This window comes from Gouania willdenowi, chromosome 18 (assembly GCF_900634775.1).
Source record: "Gouania willdenowi chromosome 18, fGouWil2.1, whole genome shotgun sequence".
Lineage (NCBI taxonomy): Eukaryota > Metazoa > Chordata > Actinopteri > Blenniiformes > Gobiesocidae > Gouania > Gouania willdenowi.
Genome location: NC_041061.1, coordinates 7,484,568 through 7,508,033, shown reverse-complemented (window position 1 = coordinate 7,508,033; position 23,466 = coordinate 7,484,568). Strand labels below are relative to the sequence as shown.

The following is a 23,466-nucleotide window of genomic DNA, read 5'->3' as shown; positions in this document are numbered from 1 at the left end:
AGATAATTAAATGTATTTAACATAATTGGAAAAAAGATTCATATTAATTTAATATAATTACATACAAAAATTATTACACATACAAAAATTGCATGGGAAATAAATAAATAAACACATAGAGAAAATCCAAATAAACAAGACTATTCTTGGTTTAAAATATAAATCAATAAAAATGACATTTTGTGGGTCTCTGGTTTTATTTTTTTTCAATCAACAAAACTAAATTATTACGTTTTCTATAAATAAATAAATAAAATAACGCATAAATAACACATTTCGTTAAATCATTAAAACAAACCTAAAGAATTGAAATTATTCAGAAAAACTTAACAGGGGCTCTTATTTTGACATGGCGGGTAACCGGAAGTGAAGTTGTTGGACTCGTCGAAGGTCCAGGAAACAGAGTTGTGTCCTTTTCTGTCCTGTTGTTAGTTAAAAGGTGAGACAAAAGTTGTGTTTGCACTGTTTTTGTGTAGCTTTAAGCAGGAATAAGTGAATAATGTTTTTTTTTTTAATGTGATTTATTGCTTTGCATGTGCAAAAATCAACGAGTTTAAACTAAAGTTAGTAAAGAAAACGCATGTGAAAAAATCAACGAGTTTAAACTAAAGTTAGTAAAGAAAACGCTGTTTGTTTACAAAAACTGGATTTAGTTGATCTTTAGGGAGTATGCTACGAATCTAGATTACCTCTTATCACGCTAACTTCCGGGATTTAGTCAGTGTATGCTGTTCTACAAAGCGCGCTAGAGCTTAATCACTATGGCAATTAATGCTGAACGACTAACCTGGTCGTGACCAGGTTTTGCTCTGGCTTGGATCTGACCAATAAGATTCTCTTAGAAAACGACCTGCCCATTGTTAGATGACCCTGGTTGGTGCAGATCTGACAGCTGATTTTAGTAAATAAGATTAATAATGGACAAAATGATATCCTTTCATTTACAGATGACATCCTTTAGGAAAGATATATATTTATATCTGATGGACTGATTTACAGTCAGCTGATAAAGCCTGTGTCTCGATCATATGCATGGACGGGTGAAATCATTAATTTATTCATTCATTCATTTATACGATGACCGCCTCAACAGGACATCTTAGTTAAACAATGTACTCTCATCTCTCATCCCAGTGTGTGTGATAGTCTACTTCAATAGAAACACGTGTGTGCTGCAATAAAGTTTAACTGCAGAGCGCTGCCCATTTATCATCTATTGGATGAACATGATAAATCTCACGCTGTTGCACATTAACAGTGTCTCTGAGTTCTCTAATTCCTGCCTTTTCTGTAACACTTGGCTTAAATTAGCGTGTTGTGGTCATATGTGGTAGACGTTTGTAGTACAGCTCCTGTCTGACAGGGAATGTTTGGTTAGTTGAAGCCAGCTAACGGAGATCAATCCAACCTAGATTCGTAGCATAGGCCCTTTACCTACATATTTGTGTGTGTGCATGCATTTACAGTGATAATGGATTTTGTATATGTGTGTGTTTACAGTACAGGTGATGTGGAGAACAGCTCTCAGGTGTGTTAAAGCAAATTGTGTCTTTGCTCACAGAAGAATGTCTCAGAGTCCGAGCAGCCTGTCAGGGAAGGTAGCCATCATTACTGCCTCCACAGATGGGTAAGAACTACAAAATGTAAGTGATAAACAGGAACCAATAAAGGACATTACACCAAATCACACAACTATCAGAATAAAAGAAAAAAACCTCCATAATACACACACACACACATATATATTATTAGGTTGTTTTTTTTACACAAGTGATGCACATGAACTGATCAATATATTATTTTTTGGCCCTCACATTACTCCTTCATATAAAAATGTATTAAAGTACACTTAACTTAAATAAGTGATAAAAGCATCTTAAACAAATAATGTATCGACATTATTTGTTTTTTGTGAATTTATTAAGGTCATTTTCAGGGGCTTCTCATTTATTTTTTATTCATTCTATTCCATCAAAGAATGTGCTCATGTTTAACTTCAACTCGTGGTTATTTTAAAAATATAAAATATATATTCTTTTGTTTTTTTAATGGATTTATTGAAGTGATATTTCTGGGCTTTTTGTTTTAAGTTTTTTATTCAATTGAAATCCTATCAGATCGATATCTGTGTCAGCCAATAACTAGCGCTGCAATATCAGTATCCTATTGGGAGTGAAAAAGTTGTATGGGACACTTCTAAATAACACACTTTTAAAGAACCGCTGCACTAATGTGTCTCATCCTGAGTCCCTGGCTTGTGTCAGACTGAACTCAGATAAAAAACCAGTGAAACTATTTACGTTTTTCTGCTCCAGTACATTTCAAATCCATCTTTTTAGAACTGAGATGCTTCTCTTCACACGTTTTTAAAAACAGTCTACACAGGCTTTATACTGCCACCTACTGACACAGAGAAGTATTGCAGAGAGAAAGAACAGGTTAATCCCTGAAGCAGTCTGATGTCTGAACTCATCATTTTTGGTTTTGTTTGCATCCCTCTGTGCTCGTGATAGAATAATAATAATAATAATGTTATTTCAAGCAAGATTACTTTGTGATTTCTTAAAATTGCAGAAACAAGGTTTCGTGCAGCTTCACTCATGGTAAATAAATGCATCCGTGCAGAAAAGATGACTACAAAGATGGCGGCTGGATTGATGATGTCATTGCATATATTCAGACTTTTATTATACATATTCCAAATTTTATGTATAAATATATATTCAGACTTGTTATATATATTCAAACTTTAATGTATATACCATAAAGACTTTCAAATATACATATTTAGAATTGCATTATATATATTCAAACTTATTTATATATATATATACTGACTTTCATATGCACATATCCAGAATTTTATTGTATATATTCATTTCTATTTATATAGCCCAAGTTACAACAATAGTCATGTAGAAACACTCATCAAAATATAAAAAATATTCAAACTTTCATATTTACATATTCAGTATTTTGTTATATATATTCAGACATATATATATATATATATATTCAGACTTTGACCCTTGAACTAAGCAGCAGCCATGTTGAAAATCTCAGGTCAGTCTGATCCTGATCCACAGAGATATTTGAGGAACACACACACACACACCTTTTATAGAGAGACTTTATTCATATAGTGGAAATTACAACAGTCGTCTTGAAACCCATATAAAATATTCAAACATATATATATATATATTTAAAGAGCAATGCATCTTCTATGGATCAGAATCCTCTCTGAGGTTCTTCTTCTTCCTCTATAGAATCGGTCTGGCTACTGCTGAGGCTCTGGGGAGGAGAGGAGCTCACGTGGTGGTGAGCAGCAGACATCAGGCTAACGTAGACAGGGCAGTGAATCTGCTGCAGAGCCACAACATCATCGTGACAGGAACCACATGTAACGTGGGAAAGGCCGAGGACAGAGAGAAACTGGTGCAGACGGTGAGTTCTGGATGGATACACATGGTAAACCAGTTCACTGATGGGTTTCTCCCAGGCTGTGGACCATTGCGGAGGAATCGACATCCTGGTGTCCAACGCAGCAGTCAACCCTTTCTTTGGGAACATCATGGACTCCACAGAGGAAGTGTGGGACAAAGTACGCACTGACGCTTGGTTTGTGAAACGCACACACACGGGTTTAGTGTGCATCTGATCGTCTCTTTTTAAACCTCAGATCCTGGCTGTAAATGTGAAAGCCGCTTTCCTCCTGACCAAACTGGTGGTTCCTCACATGGAGAAAAGGAGGTAAAGGAGTGGAAAACGACAAAAACAAAAAACTGCTTAAAATACGTCCCAGCTGTGGAATCATGAGGGATTCATGTGTTTATCTTTCAGAGGTGGTAACGTGGTGTTTGTGTCGTCTGTTGGTGGATACCAGCCATTTCCGGTAAGAACTGCACTATAGTATAGTATATATATATATATATAGTTATTTATTTGATTTTTTTTTGGGCCACAAAGAAACAGTTTAAAAAAAAATACTTTTATTTAATCTTTATGCATCTTCTAGCAATTTTATTTTGAAAAGTTGTCACTTTTGCGCTCATTTCCTTTATTTGACTACATTTCATTAGTCTGACGCCAACAGGAAGTGTATTTATTGCCAGGGAAATGTGTGCGCATGCACCAGCAACACCCAAAATGTTGTTTTAATCAACAAAACACAGATTGCAATGAAGAAGGTCAAAACTTAGTGGAAGTTATTATATATGTGTTAATTTCATCCTGCATCAACTACTTCCTGAATATGGGTGCACCGTCCTGTTTGTTAAATAGGGAACTTTTAATCAGAGTGAGTGTTTTTATTCAATAAAGTAGTGTTTTTCAACCCTGGGGTTGCCTGAAATGTCTAGTATTTGATTTATAAAAAAATACAAATACAAATTATATTCTTGTACTTTTTTCAAGTTTATTATTCCTTTTTATATTACAAACAGTGAGAAAATCAAATAAATAAATATGTAATTAAATAATAAAACAAATTCCCCCCCAAAATTAAAACACTACACACAATCTCAAACAACTGTATTTTATACTTTCACTTCCTCAAATATAAATCTAGTAAAAAATAGTATAAAAATGTGAGTTAATAAAAATAATTGCATTTATAGTTTTGGAAAAAAAATAGTTTTTCAAATTAAAACACCACAAACAATCTCAAGCAACTGTATTCTATACTTTCACTTCCTCAATGTAGTTTACAAACATACTCTCTGGGGTCGTCAGACATTTGTGATATCAAAATGGGGTCACGACCCAAAAAAGTTTGGGAACCAATGAATTAAAAAGAAAGCAACACTTTTTGTAATTATAAATTCACACTTGTATCCTTTCACAATAAAATCCCTGGACATATGAACTAACTTTACCTCATTTATACTTGTATTAACACAATAAACTATAGAAAACAAGAACTTTCTCTAACCTTATCACAGATGTTCTCTCGAGTATATCTACAGTAGTGCTTCCAGGAATGTCTATCTGTGTCCTGTGTGCAGGCGTTGGGCCCCTACAGCGTGAGTAAGACGGCCCTGCTGGGTCTGACCCGGGCTCTGGCCCCTGAGCTGGCTCAGAGTAACATCAGGGTGAACTGTGTGGCTCCAGGAATCATTAAGACGCGGTTCAGCGCTGCGGTGAGGAAACGCACAGAAACACATTGTTAATCATCAGCCACTACATTAGGAACACCTCCTTTTACCGTCACACTGCCTCCAGTGGTTCCTTTCACGGGCTGGATCCTTTCAATGTATTTGCAAAACGCGTCTACATCCGCTCGGCCTGTTTTATGGCAGTTTGTGTTCTATTTAAAGGGTTGAAACCCTGCTATTTAAACATGCCTCTGCCGTCACTTAAGCATAAGCAGACACACATTCAGAACAGATCAAAATAGATTATTGAAAGAAATTAAAAGAAATTAAATGATTTTTTAAAAAGCTTACGTTATTACTGATGCCACTTTTTTGGTTTTCCTATCACGGAATACATTACAACCCCGCTGGTAAATTAAGCGGGAGCACTAGGTTCAACCAGTGCACACACACACGCGGGACGCTCTGCTATTCTCTGTACAAAAGCGCTGCAGTAATCAGTAATGTGATGAATTATAGGTGAAATTGGTTCAGTTGTGGTTGAGTTTCGATCGTTAATTTCTTTTAATGTGACATTTATTGCCTAAAGCATGCAGACTGAGGCCGATATAAACATCATATCCGTGTTTGTGTCCAGGATCTCAGCTGTTAACTTGTTCTCAGCGCACACAGGGGGGCAGACGTCACCTGCTCACTAGCTGATCCTCTCCCACAGAGCGTTCAAATGCGCTCCTTTAATTCCGGTTTTCACCCGTTCAAAAAGTCCGTCTTTACTTTGCTCCACCTCAGATGCGAGGATGCTGATTTTAATCTTGGAAAAGCATCTTCTCTTGTTTGACCTCAGTGGGCGGGGCCTCTGAAACAGGAGGGCGTAACAAGTTAATGACGATTGAATTCAGCCGCTGCGTTTGTCAACACCTGATCATTTGTACGCTGGGATTGGTCAGATACGAATGTTTCATGACTCACACGTTGGTCTCGTTGTACGACCAAATGTGCATCAGGTTGATAAATGAGGGCCAAACACTCCACCTGTCAGTGGTCATAATATTATGGCTGAGTGATCAGTGTGTAGTTAGTTTTTAAAGTCTTGCTCCTCGACTAATCACGTGATATTTTCCCTTTTTTGTCACAGTTGTGGGAGAACGAAGACCTAATGGAGGATTTTCAAAGGCAGCTCTGCATTAAAAGGTTGGATTAATCATGAGTTTTTCTCACCTCCTCCTCATACAAAACACCAGCTTTGGTTTGGTTTTTGTTTTTCAGAGCCGGACGACCCGAGGAAATCGGGGGCGTGATTGCATTTTTGTGTTCCGACGATGCGTCCTACATCACGGGAGAAACCATCACAGCCACTGGAGGGATGGGCTGTCGTCTCTGAACACAGACTGTTACGTTATTGTGGAGTAATGGAGTAGATTTTGATTTTATGTGATTTACAGATGAACTCGTTTCAATATAAATCAATGTCTAAGTAAGCGAATGGACACACTCTGCACCCAGGATTATAAAACGTATTTAAAGAACAACTTTAATAACAGACTTTAATAATAACAGTCATAATCTATGGATGCTCATGTTTTCAGTTTATAATTAAAACACATTTGCATAAAAATGGGTGACAGAATGATGCTAGATTTCATTCATAAAAACGTCCATCAACTCCTTTAAAATGATTTCTGGTAGTGCTAAGCTAACGTTAGCGCTGCCTGTGTTTCCTGTCCATGGACACCGAGTCCTGTCGGTTGGTCCTGGGTTTCCAGAACTCTCTCAGGGTGGGGACGTAGGTGCCGTGTTTGGTTTTGTAGTAACGTTTGACGAACAGCTGCAGGAAACACAAACAGGATGAGACACATTAAGGAAGTCTGTGTTTCACTTCGTTATTCTACAAATGAATGATGTTTTTTGCACTTCCATGTATAAGAGATATATAGAGTACGTAAGCAATAGATTTTTTTTTTTGTGACCAATTTTTATTTAATTCAAGTAAATTCTGTGGAATAATCTGAGAGGGGAAAAAAATTGCAGTATCTTGGAATAAATTAGAATTCCTTTAACAATTTGAAATAAAAAATGATAAATAAAAAAATCATTCATGTTTACTCTGTCATTTCATTTTTATTTGGTTGCTCTAAAAGGCCTGGTTTGGCCCCCGGGCCTTGAGTTTGACACATGCTCTAAAGCGTCCTTGAGTGCAGAGAAAGTACTGTAATATAATAAGTTTTTGTGGATATTTCCCACCATCTTGTGTGTTTTCGGAAGTTCGCTTTGGAGGCCGCGCAAAATTCGACCGAGGGTCTCATGTGGCCACTGGGTTGCCAGTTTTCCATATTTGCTTGAGAAAAAGCAGATATTATTTTCGAATCCTCCAAAAGTCTAAGAAGTTTGTGACACGCACACATACCTGGCCTTTTAACTTCTCAATAAAGAGAAATGTAAGAAATTAAGATTATTTTCTCAATATTTCAAGCCAATTTTTGCTTTTTTTAAAAATAATTTTTCTGCAACCACACAAAAATTGCCATATTTCAACATAACTTTTTCTTGCCATATTTTTGCTTCTTTTAATGCATTTTTGCTACATAACTCCCATTTCTCCATCACATTTCAATTCCTTTTCTGCACATTTTTTCCACTTTCAAGGCATTTTCTGCACTTAGAAACCCTTTCCACCACTTTTTCAATGTAATGTCACATTAATTGATCCATTATTGTCAATTTTCACCATATTTCATGCTTATATTTTGCCATTTTAATCACATTCATGATATGTCATGTCCATTGTTTGCCTGTTTAAAATTGTCCTGTTAAAACCAGAACCCTCCACTGTTACTCAGTGGAAAAACTAATTGAAAATTTTTTCCAGATGGAGCAAATAACTGAAAAACTGCAGAAAAGGACTGAATAATTCATGTATTTTACTTTGTTATTGACCTGCAGCTGGTTGTGTTTACAATTTGTATTAGAAATATGGAGAAAATAGTAAAGGACACTGATTGACTGTACTCTATGAATAATACTTAATATCTGTATGTTATGTGTACTGTGTGGTTGAATGAATACAAACAAGTTGATAGTCAAAACATGTCTGGAGATCAAAGTCAATTTGCTAAAAAAACAAATTGAGCAATCATAACTCCTCTAAAGATCTCATCAGATGTTATTTTACATACCCGGCCTTTGAAGTTCTTGGTGGCTTCATCCTCCGAGTCGGCCACGTAGTCGCCTCCATCTACTGAACACACACGTACACACACAGTTACTCTGACGGCCAGTGATGTGATTAGTAACTACAGTGTGTGTGAGATCACCTGTGGCCCTCTGCTGTGGGGAGGATCTTCCATCTGTCTGACTCTTCACAGGCTGATTTCTGCTGAACAAAAACAACATTTCAATCCCAGGAAACGAGGAAAGATGCAGACGAAACCAGAGCTGACCTTCTTTACGCTGAGGTCCTGAGAAATCCAGCTACACAGGAAAGAAAACCCCTGTATTCTAGCAGCTACACAGCGAGTTAAAGACTTATTTTACAAAGACGGAATAATTAGGAAATCCAGTCACATTGAATCATGATTCCTTTATTCTTATTGTTTCATCAAACACCAGCAGACGTGGTAGACGGAACTGGTTTTGTTGTTTTATTGGGAGTCTGTGTTTCTTACTCTTTATCTTTCAGGCCTCTGGTCCGTTTGCGTGTGGGAGCTTTGATGGGAGACTTCCTGCTGGGCTCTGGGACTCCTGCTCCATCCAGGGTGAGTCTTTCCAGCACCACGTGGGGCTGTTTGCTGAGGCACGAGGCCTTGATGGAGCTCAGGAATCCATCTTCATCTTCATCGTCCATGTGGATTTCTTTGCTGAGACGCTCCTTTGGTTTCTTTTTTCTAGACCCCACAGCTTCTTCTTCGTCGTCTCCTTGCTCGCGTTTCATCCTGGCGCTTCTGGTGGAGACCACCTCCTCTTTGTCGTCGTTGGTTTTCTGTTTGATGGAGGTGAAGCTGAGGCTCTGATTGGCTGTTTTCTCGCTCTGCTGAGCTCTCTTCCTGGCCGCCATCATCACAGGAACGTCATCGTTGGATATGAGAACAAACGCAGGCTGAACTAAGGGTTTCTCCTGCTTCGACAGCGACGCTGCGGCTTCTGTCGGCTGCTTCGTGGGGACTCGTCCAGACGGAGGCAGAGACAGTGAAGCCAGGATGGAGTCGCCCATGTTTGGGGGAAGGGACGCTGGAGAACAAACAACAGGAGTAAGTAGAATTAGTAAAAGTTCAGGTGGAAATTGGTTCCACTGGCAGTGAAAACTAAGGGTGTAATCAGGGCCTTAAATTAACACCTGCCAATTGCGGGTAAAAAATTAATTTTGGCGGGTAACATTGTAGCGTTACTCGCCATTTTGGCTGGTGAAGAACAAAACGAAACGTCTGTTTGAATCGACAGGCTACAGAAACGATGTGACCAGTCATTGTTGCCAGATTGGGCTGTTTTCCAACCAGAAATTTGAGGGTTTTTGTGTGTGTTTAGATTTTAAAACGTAATGCATATCTGGCAACGCTGCTGGTTGTACTAATCCTACATTTCCCATGAACACTATGTTGTGACGTGTCATTGAACAATTGGTTACATGTTTGTTGTGATTTGGTATCAGAAGACTAACGGAATGGCGCAAAAACAATAGAAGCTGAAATTAAGTTGTAAAACAAGCAAACGTGGAAATATTTATTGGGTGTTGAAAAAGCTGAACTGCAATAAAGGAAGGATTCTGCCGACACAGGGGAAAATGTAGATGAAAGAGGAGTTTTAATACTAAATGGATGTCGGGTTGTGAGTGGCTGATATACGACCATTTGTTCACCTTTAAAATGTGCAGTATACAGTTTGTTTACATTTGAAGAGCATGCATGTTAGTAAAACATGTTTTCTCTACAGTATATGTAATTTTTAGTTATTACTTCTATTCTTTCTAACTTCAAACAGTGTTCCAGGATCCAAGTTTGCTTAAGTTATGAGAATATATTTTATAAAAGGTTCACTTCTCCGACACACCCAAAGTTCCATATTGCACCTTTTAGGCATTGTTACAACTTTGTTTTTAAATTAAATAATTATATATTTCTTAATTTTAATGTATTTCTGCAATCAACTAAAATAATAATAAAAATTTCAGCATTATGGTTAGGCTTTACACCGATCTTGTCGGCAATCTCGGATCGGCCGATATTTTGTATTTTATGCAATTAATGTGATCTGCTGTAATGTCTTAATTTGCCGATCCAATCAAAGACTTCATAGTCGTGATGAAACTTTCTGAAGATGCTCCCATTGCATTGTTTTATCCATTTGCTTTACATGACACAGCTTTATTTCACTCACATTTGTGCACAAAAGTGAAAACCAATGAGCAAACGGCCAAAATCTCTCTTGTTGGAGCGGAGTGACTGACTTCTTCCCCGGTCTATTAGCTCTGAAAGAGGGGGTAGCGTCTGCTGTTAGCCCCTGTATGTGTGCACGCACTTGTTTTGTTTATTCAGCTTGAGCATTTAAAAAAAGGAGCGTCGTAGAGCGGGGCGATCACTGCCATTTACTTCCGCTTTCATAGCAGACACTTTTGTCCGTTTCAGGGTGGTGGTGGACACAGAAGCGCATGTGTGTGTGTGTGCCCCGCCCCCAATGTACACCTGTGAATATGGACTATAAGCAACAGCAGGTTTTGCGATGCCACAGTTTGTAAATAAGTTTGCTCCTAATGCTAATGCTGATGCTAATGCTAGTGGAGGCTTCGCGTAGTTCCAATGTAATCTGTCTTCACAGCGTCATCTCCAACTCTCTTGTAGTTAAAGCTATCCTCAGCTTTGGGCTTCACAGCTGTCATTGAGTATAATAAATAAAAATTGTATTTCATACATTTTGTACTTGTAAAGGACAAATTAGCACTCACTGATATTGCGCAACATTTATGATCTTGTTTAGTATCAGGATATATCATTTTGTGACATGTAAATTTATGTGTATCGAATCATCAGATTGATGGCAATGTACACCCTTAAGGAACCAACCTGCTGTTTCCAGGTGACCCAGGCAGGTCTGATGCTGCAGTATCATCTCCAGTAGCTGAGGCTGCGTGGCTGCCTGCACACACTCCTCCAGGACCGGGGGGGTGTCACTGAGCCATGAAACTGTCTGAAAACAAAGACTGAACGTCAACCACTTATCCTAATTAGGTTTTTGATGTTATAGAATATAAACTGTTTTGCTCTAAAGCGATCATCAAGTGAAATGAATTAAGTGAAATATACGTTTATAAAACAGGATTAGGAACAACCAACGCTGACCTGTTTGAGGTTCGGGGCTGGCAGCAGCTGATCGAGTCGGATCAAAAACTCCCAGAGAAGCTTCTCCAGCTCCTGGTCAAACTTTGGTCCGTATTCCACGGGAAACTCCTCCTGTCAGCAGATTAACATATGTTAAGTATTAAAATTAACTCATTATGGGGGGAGAGGGGTCAGATCACTGCTCAGAGGCTCACCTTAAAGAAAAGCTCTCTCTCTGCTGAGTCTGATAAAAAGACTTGAACCAAAGAATGGAAATGTTCCAGAGTCCTGGAAACTTTCACATCCTTCTTCTGAAAAATAGAGAAAGGACATAAAGTGATGCCTCGAGCACCAACAGACAATAATCTGAGCTTTAATACAGGAAAAAACAAAGGAATTTAGTCTGTCATTGGCGTTGTTTTGTGTATTTTTGTTATTATTTTGTGTGTTTTTGTTTTTGTTATTGTTATGTTTATTTTCTGTGCTTTTGTTGTTTTTTAGTGTTTGAGACATTTAGTGTTTTTTTTGCTTTAATTTTGTGTTTTTGGAATCATTTTTGTGTCTATTTGTAGTGGTCTGGTGTCTTTGGAGTGACTTTAAGTGATTTTGTGTATATTTGTCATGGTTTTGCATGTTTTTGGAGTCATTTAGTGAATTTTTGTGTACATTTGCAGTGGTCCTGTGTGTTCTTGCAGTGATTTTCTGTATATTTGTTGTCCCTTTGTTTAGTTTTGTCTGTTTTGTGAAGTCGCATGAAGTGTAGGTAGAGCTTCTGCTCTTCTTACCACTGTGGAGGCAGGAGCCTTGATTCGTTCCAGATGTGGCTGAATCACCTCAACATCTGGCTGTTTGCTACACAACTCCAGGATCAACTGTAAACCAGGGGAAGACATAAAAAAAAAATAGAACTAAACAGCGACACATCCTGTTCCTGTCGTGTTGGTCACTAACCCGAGCTCTGAGGCCCAGGGCCAGCTTAACCTGGTGTCTGGGGGTCAACAGCCCGGGGACGGTTTCACAGGCCGAGGTGACGAACTCCTCCACCACACCATACTGCATCACATCTCTCTGCTTCAACACCTTCCACAGAGCCGCAGACACCAGGCGTACGGGCGGGGCCAGCAGCTGCAGGGCAGCGAAGGGAAGGCTGACGTCTGTGAGGGAGACGAAAAAAATGTAAAATAAATAAAAACACATGAGAAAGATGTGAGTGTGCATGCAAGCATTTACAAGTCTCCTTAAAACGACTCTACAACAACTCAATAATCTCACATGTTCAACTGTCAACAACAGACAATGATGAAGGAAAATTCACACTATCTATGACACACTAGGGCTGAGCAATATATCGAGATTCAAGATATTTCGAGTTTTCTATTTTGGCGATATAGAAAATTACAATAGCGATAAATATATATTTTCAACATCTTATTTTGCATTAAAATACTTGTTTTAGGAGTTGCTGCTTTCACTACTTCTCAGAATAGCATGAAAATCACAGTTAAATGGATCTCTGAGTGCACAATAATTAATATTTTCAATCAATTAATGTCACCAGAAAAGTGTTTATTCCATTGACTTGAAGACAAAAGTGACAATATTTAAAACTAAATTTCACATTTCATCTATAACACATGTCAAACTTAAGGACCGGGGGCCAAATCCAGCCACTTGGAACATCCAATTTGGCCCACAGAAAAAAGACAATAATTATGAAAGGAAATAAAAAAATAAAACTTGCATATATTTGGGTATGACCTGTTCAACTCTAGCTTATATGAAATACAAAATAAACAATTAAATAAATAAGTTTTTCCGATATAAAGTGAAAAAGGTGTCACTCTGCAAATATTGCAATATCTAGTCACACGATATATTGTCCCACACGTATTATATACTCAAAAGCCCCTCAAATTCAATAAAGCTTCACAATATTAGCCAGGGCTCAGTTTTCCTATGCTTACGTCACATGATGGCAGCCATTTTTAATCAAAAATTGTTAAAAGAGCTCAAAATCCTGGAACGTTACGTTAAAGCAACACCGCAGACTTTTTGACCTAAAGAGTTGACACGAGTTATTTTAAATGATTCCTCAGCCCTTGACGGTATCAATGCGCCGAGCGGGGCTTCCCTCTTGAAATACTGCCCATGTAAGTTTGGAGAAGACGGACTGTCGTTGGCCAGGTCATGTGACCTGAAGAATGCCTGGAAAACATTTCACATGACAACAGTCACGTGACCACAGGCTCTGATAAACTCATGGAGCTCAGGCTTTTGCTACTATTTTTCATTAAGTGGTGCTTTTTGGTCACTCCATCGACGCAATGACCAGGGAACAGTGTGTGTGTGTGTGTGTCAATGCGGTGACAGAGGAGAGAGAGAGGTCTGATCACTTATTGTCCTTCTTCTTCGGCCGTACGTGTACAGCACTTATCATAGAGAGCTCCGCTTTTACGGTTTAAATTATCAAGGATGACTTCATTCAGAATGAAGGCTTATTCAAGAAGTTAACGGCTTTAATTTTGCCCCGATAAATTGAGGAAGTGTAGTACAGCCCTCTGCTGCAGCTTTCTGCACTGTAGCGGGAGGGAGCAGGAAGAGGCTGCTGCCTTGGCTATACAGACAGTGAAGGACAGGAGTTGTTGCTTGAAGTCGCTCAAAAAGTTCACATTTTTCAACTTTAAGCGACAAGGTCGCGCTTGACCTAGTTGCTCAAATCACGCAAGTCACATCGCTTGAGAGGGGATAACTTGAGGTCGCGTCATTTACATTGATTTTAATGTAATCTAATCACTTCAGTCATGTTCGGTATGAACGCACCTTCAGGCATTTTGCGCAAGCAACAGATTCCTACATACATAAAACTAACTTTAATAATAACTTTACTTTTCTTTAATAGTGAGTCGATGATCTCTCTTCAACCAACAGGTCAACTACTGTCTGCATCGTATACACAATCAAAAGACAAAAGAGGCTAGCCCGACTCATCCGTGTATCATTCATTCATTCGTTTTTCATTATGTAACAAAAACATGAAAAACGAAAAAAAAAAAAAACACTTTGATATTTGTTTCCAAAACCAAAATGAAAAAACAAAAAACGGACACCTTTATTTGTTTTCTCCATTACCGATTTGATAAGAAAGTACGTGAACCGGAAGAGTACTCTCATCCGACGCTAACGGCTATGCTAATGGCAGTTCGGCATGACAAGATCGCTGCTTCAAACTGTGCATCAGAAACGTGTCCTTTTCGACCAACACCTTTCGGTGTTGGTCACAGAACCTCCTCACGGACATTTCGGAGGATTTAGAGACCCCTAAGTGTTGCAGAGCTAAAGATATCTTAGAATGTGTAACGCTTCACTTCCGGGTCACGAACTTTGGCAAATCGGTAATGGAGAAAACGAATAAAGGCATTTTCCGTTTTCTGTACCAAAGCAAAAAAAAGCTTGAATTTGAAAAACAAGGCATTTTCCGTTTTTTCATTTTGGTTTTAGAAACAAATATCAAATAATGAGTGTTTTTTTTCGTTTTTCATGTTTTTGTTACATAATGAAAAACGAATGAACGAATGATACACGGAATCCGACTGACTGTTATTTTTTGCGACAGTGCTGCGGCGCTTCTGGCCACTAGGGGCCAGTTACAGGTCTAGCGCCACTAGTGGCCAAAAGTTACACGGTGTTGCTTTAAATTATTCCGCAATATTTAACCAAATTAAATTTTTTAAAATGGTTGTAAAGAGTGAAGCTCCTACAGGGACTACTATGTTGACTTATTGCTTGAATATTTTCGCTTCCGTAGGTACTTGGGCACAAACTAGGGAACAATAATGTTGACATTACAACAACAACACAACTGTGTGTTAGTGACAGAAAGCACGATATTTACCGTTTTCCTTCGTGTTCATCTTCCTGCTTTAACCAACAGTGTGACTATCGTATCGCGTAGGTTACGTTTCTGAGGTACAAAATTAAACGTTCGCGTTATTTAGCTGCTAAAAAAACGTCCAAATATCCACTGATTCTATGAAATAACCGTTAGTAAAACATAAGTAATTACATGATCGGCCTGCTACGAGACACAAAGCTAACGCATCGCTGTCTCAACCTCCCGCCTTGACCGACATGTCATGTTAGCTTAATTGATATACCCGAATCTACCGGAGAGGCGGTGTTAAGAAATTTTAAAAGAAAAATGGTCCGAGGTGAAATGCTCCCGCATGGTGAGTGCGCTCTGTGTATTAAAACAAGCGCGTCTGGGCTCATTTCCGGATGTGACGTTTACGTGTCACCCAGCTGAGCAGAACCGTTGTCATGGTGATACATAGATCTAGGGGGGATTTACATTAATAATTAAATTAAACGATTTGAGAAACAAACTAATTTAAACAAAACTCAAATGTAAACATAAAAACGTTTTCAAAAATTAATTTAATATCAATAATGACACATTCTGTGCGCATGCGTCACTGCTGTACAGTCCAGCTTTTTTACCCTTACTTTTCCCACTTAAACTCGTTTTTAACTCATATTTACTTATTCGTGATTTTCTCAATTGGACTTGTTTAATTTCTAATTCCCCCTGGGATCAATAAAGTACGTATTCTATTTTAATAGAACGTTAGAATAATAAAGATAAAACTCGTAAAACAGAAATTAGAAAACTCTATCTAATCTAGATTTAATAATCTATATATTCATAATTTTATCTATAAAATGCTCAAATTAAATTCATCTTTTTTAAATAAATATAACATAAAATGGGCAAAAATAAATACATAAATCAAAAATATGAAGTAGGGTTGTGGGGCATACAAGTTATAATGAAATTATTTATATAAGAAAACAATACATTTTAAATATAATCATTAATAAATGAATTAAAATCATCATTAGATAATTACTATTTTTTGAATGCCACAATGAAAAAAAAATGTTTTAACTCTTTTAATCCCCAATATCACCACCTGTAATGTTAATGATAATAGGATATTGATGGACTGAACAGTTTTATATTAATTTGAAATTCAGCATGTGCTGTTCAACATATTATTAAAACGTTAAACTTGTATTTACATTTAAGAAATTATACCTAATTTCATAGTTTATTTAACACTTTTTTTTCCTTTTCCTTTTTTTATTTGAGGGTAAAAAAAATAACAAATCAAAACACCATAATTAATGTGATCAAAAATCACTGAAGAACTGAAAAATCAAACCCTGTGAGTAAAAGTGACCTTTGATTTGTTATCTTCTCATCGGAACGATCACCAGGTTCCGACCAAAGTCCTTCTGCTGGGTCAAATAGAAGCTACGCACAGACAATTGTTCCTTTTGGCTGAAGGAGAAGTGTTAAAAAAGTCAAAATAAAGCTGTGAGCGGAGAAAGGATATTATTACTGCTGGGCATGGACACTACATCAACATTTATCAAGTGAGTAAAGATTAGGCCTGGGTTTTTGTTGTGAAAAATTGTCAGTTTTTAATGGAAGCAACGTATCGTGATGTGATTATATATATATTTTAATTGAGGCTTTTTGGTTACGGTGAAAGTTCTGATGTAAATACGAGAGTATTTTGGTTTTAAGATGAAATCTATAGAACTTACTGAGACAAAGCCAAACAGCAGCTAGTTTACCAACACTGTATCATAGAGTGATAGAGAAACACAGCAGCCATTTCTATATCTTGATTAGTTTTGGGTCTTTTTTTTTTTCTCAGATCCGTCTCAAAGCGAGTATGGTCTCCAACACAGAGGCCTTTCAGAGTGTGCTGTCAGAACAGAGAGACCAGGAAGGGCGTCACAGCGGCCACTCTGGAGGAGCTGAAGGAGAGGGTGAGACGCACCCCGTAAAAATAACGCCCTTATTGCTTCATATCATCTTATTTTTGAGAAAATGAAACTCAACATTCCCGGTGCTTATATCACATAATTGCAGTCATTTTTAATGTTAAACTGTTGGAAAAAAAAACTCAACATTCTCACAAAATCCTTCAATTTGACATCACACTGCCCTGAATTTAAAAAAGTATCTATTTTTACGGTTGCTGTACGGACAACCCTTGGTGCTATTGGTACAGTTACTGAAGTATAAATACGTAGCGTATTAGGGTTAGGTTTAGGTTATAACCCAATATCGCAACATTTTTTAGGGTTAGGCTTAGGGTCAAGTTTAGTCTTAGTCACTTGACCTAAATTGGCCAAATAGGGGCGAAGTGTACGGATAGAATGTTGGTATATTGATACGGCAACCGTACGGAGAGCCACTGCCTCAATTTAATAGAAATTGGCCAAAAATCTAGGAAATTTAAAGTGAAAATCCTGTTAGGACTGATATTTGTCACTTATTGCATGGATATTGTCGATTTCTTACATTGTTTTGTATTTCATGTATATGTAGAAGGGCAAACAAGGGCACAATATTGTTGAAAAAAACTTGTCTTCCCGCATTAAAACCGTGGCCCACTTGAGATCAAACTGGTCTGTATTTGGCCCCTGAACTAAAATGAGTTTGACGCGACTAATCTAGACAATCATATCAAGCTGTTTCTTGCCTTTGCAGTTAGGGTTAGTAAGATGAGTATTTATAAAAAAAATGAAATAACTTTTTTTGGAGGATTAAACAAAAAAATGCTTTAAGTTTGTATTTTTTTCCTTGTGTGTTACTTGGATGATCACACATTTTTTGACAAGTTTGTTTACAGCACGTGTCAAACTCCGGTCCTTTAGAGCATCCAATTCGGCCAGCAGGAGAAAGTAAAAATAACAGAGAAAAATATGAATCACTGTGTGAATGAAACCTAACACTCCCAGTGCTTATTATGAATAATCACAGTCATTTTTAATGTTAAACTGTTGGAAAAACTCAAAATTCTATAAAAAAATCCTTCAATTTTTCTCAGACTATGACATCATAATTTCCTTAATTAAGTAGAAACTGGTCACAAAATCTTGGAAATTTTATGTGAAGAACCTGTTGGGACTGATATCTGTCAGTAATTGCTTGGATATTGTCAGTTTCTTACATATTTTGTGTTTTATTTATACGTAGAAGTGCAAACTAGGGCACAATAATGTTGAAATAACTCATTTTCCCACATAAAAACCGCGGCCCACTTGAGATCAAACAGAACTGTATTTGGCCCCTGAACTAAATTGACATTTGTTGTGTTTTTCCTAAGGCGTGCCAGGCTCTGCTGCTGCCTCTGTCTGTGGTGTGTCTGTCTCTGGTCTGTGAGGACGACGGTACAGAGGTGGAGTCTGATGACTTCCTCTCGACTCTACCAGACAACACTATGCTCATGGCCCTGAAGCCTGGACAGACGTGGAAGCCGCAGCCGGTACGAGCGAAGGCCACACCCACATAGTCCCACGAAACAATGAATTCTGACTCCGTTTGTCTACTTCATGTACAGGGCTCAATCATCAGCCGCGACAAGCCTCGCACGGGGAAAGACATCGCCCGGGTGACCTTTGACCTTTACAAGCTGAACCCCAAAGACTTGTTTGGCTCCCTGAGTGTGAAGGCCACCTTTCAAGGGCTGTACTCCATCAGCGCCGACTTTCAGTGTCTCGGGCCGAAGAAGATCGTCAGGTGAGTTCCTGTTTATTATCGGTTCAATTTCCTGTGTGAAGAAAACAATCCCAATTATTGTCTGTTTGGAAATGTCATACTAACGTACTACTCATACTAAGTCTGACGTCTAAATGAGTATGTAGTGCCTTCACATTAGTAGTATGGAAAGATTGAGTAAATACCTGGATGTATATTATTTTTAAGTATGCACAGTGGGCACACTCGTCATACTCAACCACCCCATGATACATTGCGAGTGGATTGTAAAATCGTCCTGGGACCGGCTTCAAGCTAAAAGTTAAACCTTTTTCAAAATAAAAGAATCTCTTCTTGTCTTCCATTAGTTTTTTTTTTACGCTTTTGTAAATATGACTCTTGTTTTGAAGTTAACAGGAAGTTTTGTCAGTAGCACAATGTGTTTCCGTGAGTTTTATGGATGAAATGAGCACATGTTGATCTTCTACTTGGTCACTTTCTCAATTAAAATGTTTTCAGAACTTTCAAAGATGGAGGATCAACAGAGATATTTAGCCTCAGTGTGAACAAGGTTTTTGTTGTTGTAGGTTCCAAATGCATCTTGGGAAATTTAGAAGTATACTTCAATGGGAACGCTCACCATCCTTATCATACTTATAGTATATAATAGACGGTATATACTCATTGAGATTGTAGTGTATAGTACATTAGTGTGTCATTTCCAACACAGCCATTGTCTCAAACAAATGATTTACAATATTTATTCCCAGTGCTACAGAACTTCCCCTTGTGTCCTTTCACAACAAGAGCCCTTATCAATATCAATACTGGCATGTAATTAACAAATTTAATGTGCTCTTACTGTTATAATATAAAAAGAAATATGGTGTTTGTTTGTGAAATGTAAAAAAAAAAAAATATATATATATATAATTAAAAAAAAAAATCACCCATTACACCACGTGTCGAACTCAAGGCCCGGGGGCTAAATTTGGCCCTTTAAACCATGAATCATTGTATACGTTTCCAACTAATTCAGATGTAGATGTCTCAGTCCCTCCAAATACACAAACTCAATGAAACTCTACAATATTAACAGGGCTCACAGTTTTAAATTTGTCCAAAATCCTGTCATTTTTCTTAAATTATTCTACAAAATGTTCCCAAATGAAATAAAAAATGATGAAATAAGTGACTTTGAATCCTTGCCTTTCCTCAGAGAGGCGCTCCGTGCGGCCTCCATGCTCCTCCAGGCCGCTGGTCACCTGCTCATCACGTCTGCCTCCATGATCCGCCGCATCATCGAAACTGAGCTGTGGCAGCCTCAGAGGGGGGAGTACGTGGCCTCCTGGAACTGAAGGGATATGTTGGGATGTTGGAACAAGAACATCTGTATATGCTACTATAATGTAAAACGTGTTTTTCATTAACATACTGGGAATCACAAGAAGCTAGATGGTACATCATAACATCAGGACAGTGTGTGCAATCAATATGATAAAATAAAACACTTTATTTTGTAATAAACTTGCATTTATTACTAAATTCAGCAGAGATAACGGATGACTTTCAAAGGTTGAATGTTTCTACATTATATACATTATAAATAACCATATGTTGTGTTAACCTGTCAAAGATATAGGGACATTTCATACACCTTAAATGAGGCTTTAAGGGCCCCAAATGGTTTTTGGAGCCCGAAAAAAATTGCATAGCCTGCATATAGCCAGAAACGGCTGTGACTATTGTTATTGTGTTTCCTTTACACTTTCTTTTTTTTCTGTTTCATTCATATGCTTATAATTGTCATAATAGTTTGTTTTTGTGTTTTTCTTATGATACTTATGGAAATTTGTGGTTGATATGCATGATATTTTCCTGCTTTTAATTGGTTATAAGAACCAGGCTTTTCATTAATTTGAAAAGCAAAAATAAATAAATAAAATGGAAATAAAATACAACAAAATAAATATTAAAAATGGATCAAAAATAATTGTATTGCAAAAAAAAAAAAAAAAAAAACTGGAATATGAGAATTAAATTTGAACTGAAATGTAAAGAAATAAAACCTAGATTAATGAAACAACTGAAAGATTGGAAAATGTTTTAAAAATCAGAAAATGGGTATAAAATGGAAATAAAATACAATAAAAATAAATAAAGGAATTATTGTAAACTGGATAATTAAAATAGATCAAAAGTATATTTTTATTGCCAAAAAATCTCCACAAAAACTACATAAATAAATGGAAATATGAGAATTGAAACTGAATAAACTGAAATGTAAACAAATACAACTAAATATAACAAAACAACTGAAAGATTGTAACTTCTTTTTAAATCTAGCTTTTTTTTTGTCAGAGTCCTGAAAATATCCATTTTCTCCAAACTTTTTTTTAGTGTGATTTTAGTTTTGGCCCTTAATGCCATTGGTCTCCATTCTGTATGGGATTAGCAGGTATAGAATATGAATGTACGTTCACATTTGTCTTTTTTATTTGTGCATTTCACAATGTTTTCCACCTGAGAATCAAACACCACGTCCAACAAATGAAGCATAGGTTTCTCTCCAGTTCAGGTTCAGCCTGTCTGATAAGAAGCAAAGCAAACATGTGACGAAAGTGTTTATGACTCCAGAAATGATACAAGGGTTCAGAGTTTGAGCTCACACAGCAGACTCTGAGAAACCAGCGACGCGCGCACACACTCGAGGATTATCCTGGTCTTTTTAAGGTCTTTCTTCTGGTTTTTACAATGTCTGCCAACGTCCAACAGGATTCCCACCAGATCCTCTGTGACATGTGCACGGAGGACAGGAAGCCGGCGATGAAGACCTGCATGAAGTGTGAGATCTCCATGTGTGTCCTGCACATCCAGGCCCACCTGACCACCCCTGTGCTGCTGCAGACTCACCCTCTGACCGAACCCATGGCGTTGTGTGGGACCACCAAGTGTCCTCAGCACGGGAAGCTGCTGGAGTATTACTGCCTGGACGACCTGACCTGCGTGTGCGTTTCCTGTGCCATCGAGGACCAGCACCGCCTGCACAACATGAAGACCTTCAGCACGGCCCACAAGGAGCTGGTGGAGAAGCTGGAAGCCGAGCAAAAGGCGTTGGATACAAAAATGGATGACGTGAACCTGAGTTTGGAAAAGTGGGAGCAATCAGAGAGAGAGAAAGTGGGCCAGCTAACCTTGCGTCTCATCGAGGCTGTGACAAACCTGAGAGACATCAGTCTGAACCAGATCTGGAGTTCGGTCAGTGCCCGCATGGTGTCTATGAAAACCAGCAAGGACAGCATCCAAGCGGCGCTGAAGGAGAAGGACACCTTCAGGTTCCTGCAGATGTACTCGGACGTGCACCAGGACATGAACGCGGCCAAGGCTGTGGATCTGAGGAAGGGTCTGGAGCCTGGGACCAATCGCGACAACCTTGTTGAAGAAGTCACGCAAGATGGTGAGGAGATGGTGGAGCAGGCTTGCCAGCTGTGGTCCTCTCTGCTGACCTTGATCGACCCTGAGAACCAGGCGGAGCTGAGTAACGCGTCTTCTGACCTGATCTTCAACAAACTCACGTTGGGCCAAGGAATGTCTCTCTCCAAAGATAAAAAGAAGCTCTTCTACAGCACCTGGAAGGGAAAAATATCTCCACGCGTCATACTTATCAAGAACCAACTGTGTGTCCCTGACTTCAGTAGATGGGCGATCAAGTTCTCTGAAAACTGCGACTGGACTGTTGGCGTTTGTGATATGAACTACGCCAAGGAGATGAAGAACGGAGACGTGTACGCACTTCACTGCCAGGGAAAGCAACTCTTCTCCCTCAAAACCGAAGAAGAAGATTCGGATGCGGCTCGGCCAGCTTTCAGTCAGAAAAATGAACATTCCAGCGTGCTTTCCCTCAAGGTCATCCAGTTTCTAGAAAACAACGTGGAGGAAATGGATCAACCACCGATCATCGAGGTGGTTTACAAGAACCACAATTCGATTTCGTTCTTCAGCAGGATCGGTCAGTACCAGAGACTCAAAATAGTCACGGTGAAGATCACCTCGGGCACCGTGGACCTCGTCCCATTCGTCTGCCTGGAAAAGGACGAACCCAGAAAGGACACGGACATGTCCTCGAAGGCTGCCTGTCCGACTCCGGGATCACGTCAACAACCGGTTCCAACCAGCTGGGAGTGTTACTGCGGGTACAAGCACGTAGGGTTCGTCCCTCAGAGGCCTGCACGGGCAGGTTGTTCCTGCGGAGTAGCCGTTGGATCCCCGTTTTTCACAGAGGTGCTCTGTGAGCTTCTCTAGAGGAAACCATCTGATTCAATTTCAGGCGACCCCAAATGGGGTACCGACCCCAAGGTTGAAAAACACTGATTTGGTGGCTCCTGAATAGATTTATTTCAATAGGTTTTTTTATCATTACCGCCGGTATCGCATGCCTGGGGGGTGGGGGTGGGGGGGACAAAAGACTGACACTTTATTCCTTAATTTTCTTTCTTTCTTTCAAGTACCC

General features: G+C 38.6%; 4 protein-coding genes across 9 annotated transcripts; 3 read left to right on the top strand and 1 right to left on the bottom strand.

The window, feature by feature from the left end:
• The first annotated feature begins 360 nt into the window (after positions 1-360).
• On the top strand, positions 361-7,196 carry dhrs4 (dehydrogenase/reductase (SDR family) member 4). 3 transcript variants are annotated; one of them, XM_028474210.1, is made up of 9 exons: positions 361-439; positions 1,501-1,627; positions 3,270-3,447; positions 3,503-3,604; positions 3,683-3,753; positions 3,844-3,895; positions 5,007-5,141; positions 6,232-6,287; positions 6,363-7,196. In XM_028474210.1, the coding sequence occupies exons 2-9, from the start codon at positions 1,509-1,511 to the stop codon at positions 6,475-6,477; spliced, it is 828 nt and encodes a 275-aa protein (XP_028330011.1). In that variant the 5' UTR covers positions 361-439; positions 1,501-1,508; the 3' UTR covers positions 6,478-7,196. The 3 variants fall into 3 exon arrangements, with proteins under 3 accessions (XP_028330011.1, XP_028330012.1, XP_028330013.1); XM_028474211.1 differs by having other exon boundaries at positions 380-439; positions 1,562-1,643; XM_028474212.1 differs by lacking the exon at positions 361-439 and having other exon boundaries at positions 1,505-1,643.
• Positions 6,602-15,582, bottom strand: tinf2 (TERF1 (TRF1)-interacting nuclear factor 2). Of its 4 annotated transcripts, none has more exons than XM_028474208.1 (10): positions 15,294-15,582; positions 12,353-12,555; positions 12,187-12,273; positions 11,617-11,712; positions 11,423-11,533; positions 11,147-11,270; positions 8,759-9,320; positions 8,408-8,469; positions 8,270-8,328; positions 6,602-6,921 (listed from the first exon to the last, which is right to left on the bottom strand). In XM_028474208.1, exons 1-10 carry the CDS (start codon positions 15,310-15,312, stop codon positions 6,796-6,798), a joined length of 1,449 nt encoding a protein of 482 aa, XP_028330009.1. In that variant the 5' UTR covers positions 15,313-15,582; the 3' UTR covers positions 6,602-6,795. The 4 variants fall into 4 exon arrangements, with proteins under 4 accessions (XP_028330009.1, XP_028330007.1, XP_028330008.1 ...); XM_028474206.1 differs by having other exon boundaries at positions 8,270-8,331; positions 15,294-15,581; XM_028474207.1 differs by having other exon boundaries at positions 8,270-8,331; positions 8,408-8,466; positions 15,294-15,581.
• A 1,096-nt stretch (positions 15,583-16,678) lies between these two features.
• cideb (cell death inducing DFFA like effector b) lies at positions 16,679-20,681 on the top strand. The gene is made up of 5 exons (XM_028474213.1): positions 16,679-16,837; positions 17,125-17,239; positions 18,586-18,744; positions 18,820-18,998; positions 20,176-20,681. The coding sequence occupies exons 1-5, from the start codon at positions 16,812-16,814 to the stop codon at positions 20,312-20,314; spliced, it is 618 nt and encodes a 205-aa protein (XP_028330014.1). The 5' UTR covers positions 16,679-16,811; the 3' UTR covers positions 20,315-20,681.
• Positions 20,682-20,974: 293 nt separating this feature from the next.
• On the top strand, positions 20,975-23,392 carry LOC114480245 (tripartite motif-containing protein 16). Its single transcript, XM_028474204.1, has one exon. It carries the CDS (start codon positions 21,711-21,713, stop codon positions 23,256-23,258), a length of 1,548 nt encoding a protein of 515 aa, XP_028330005.1. The 5' UTR covers positions 20,975-21,710; the 3' UTR covers positions 23,259-23,392.
• The last annotated feature ends 74 nt before the right edge of the window (positions 23,393-23,466 follow it).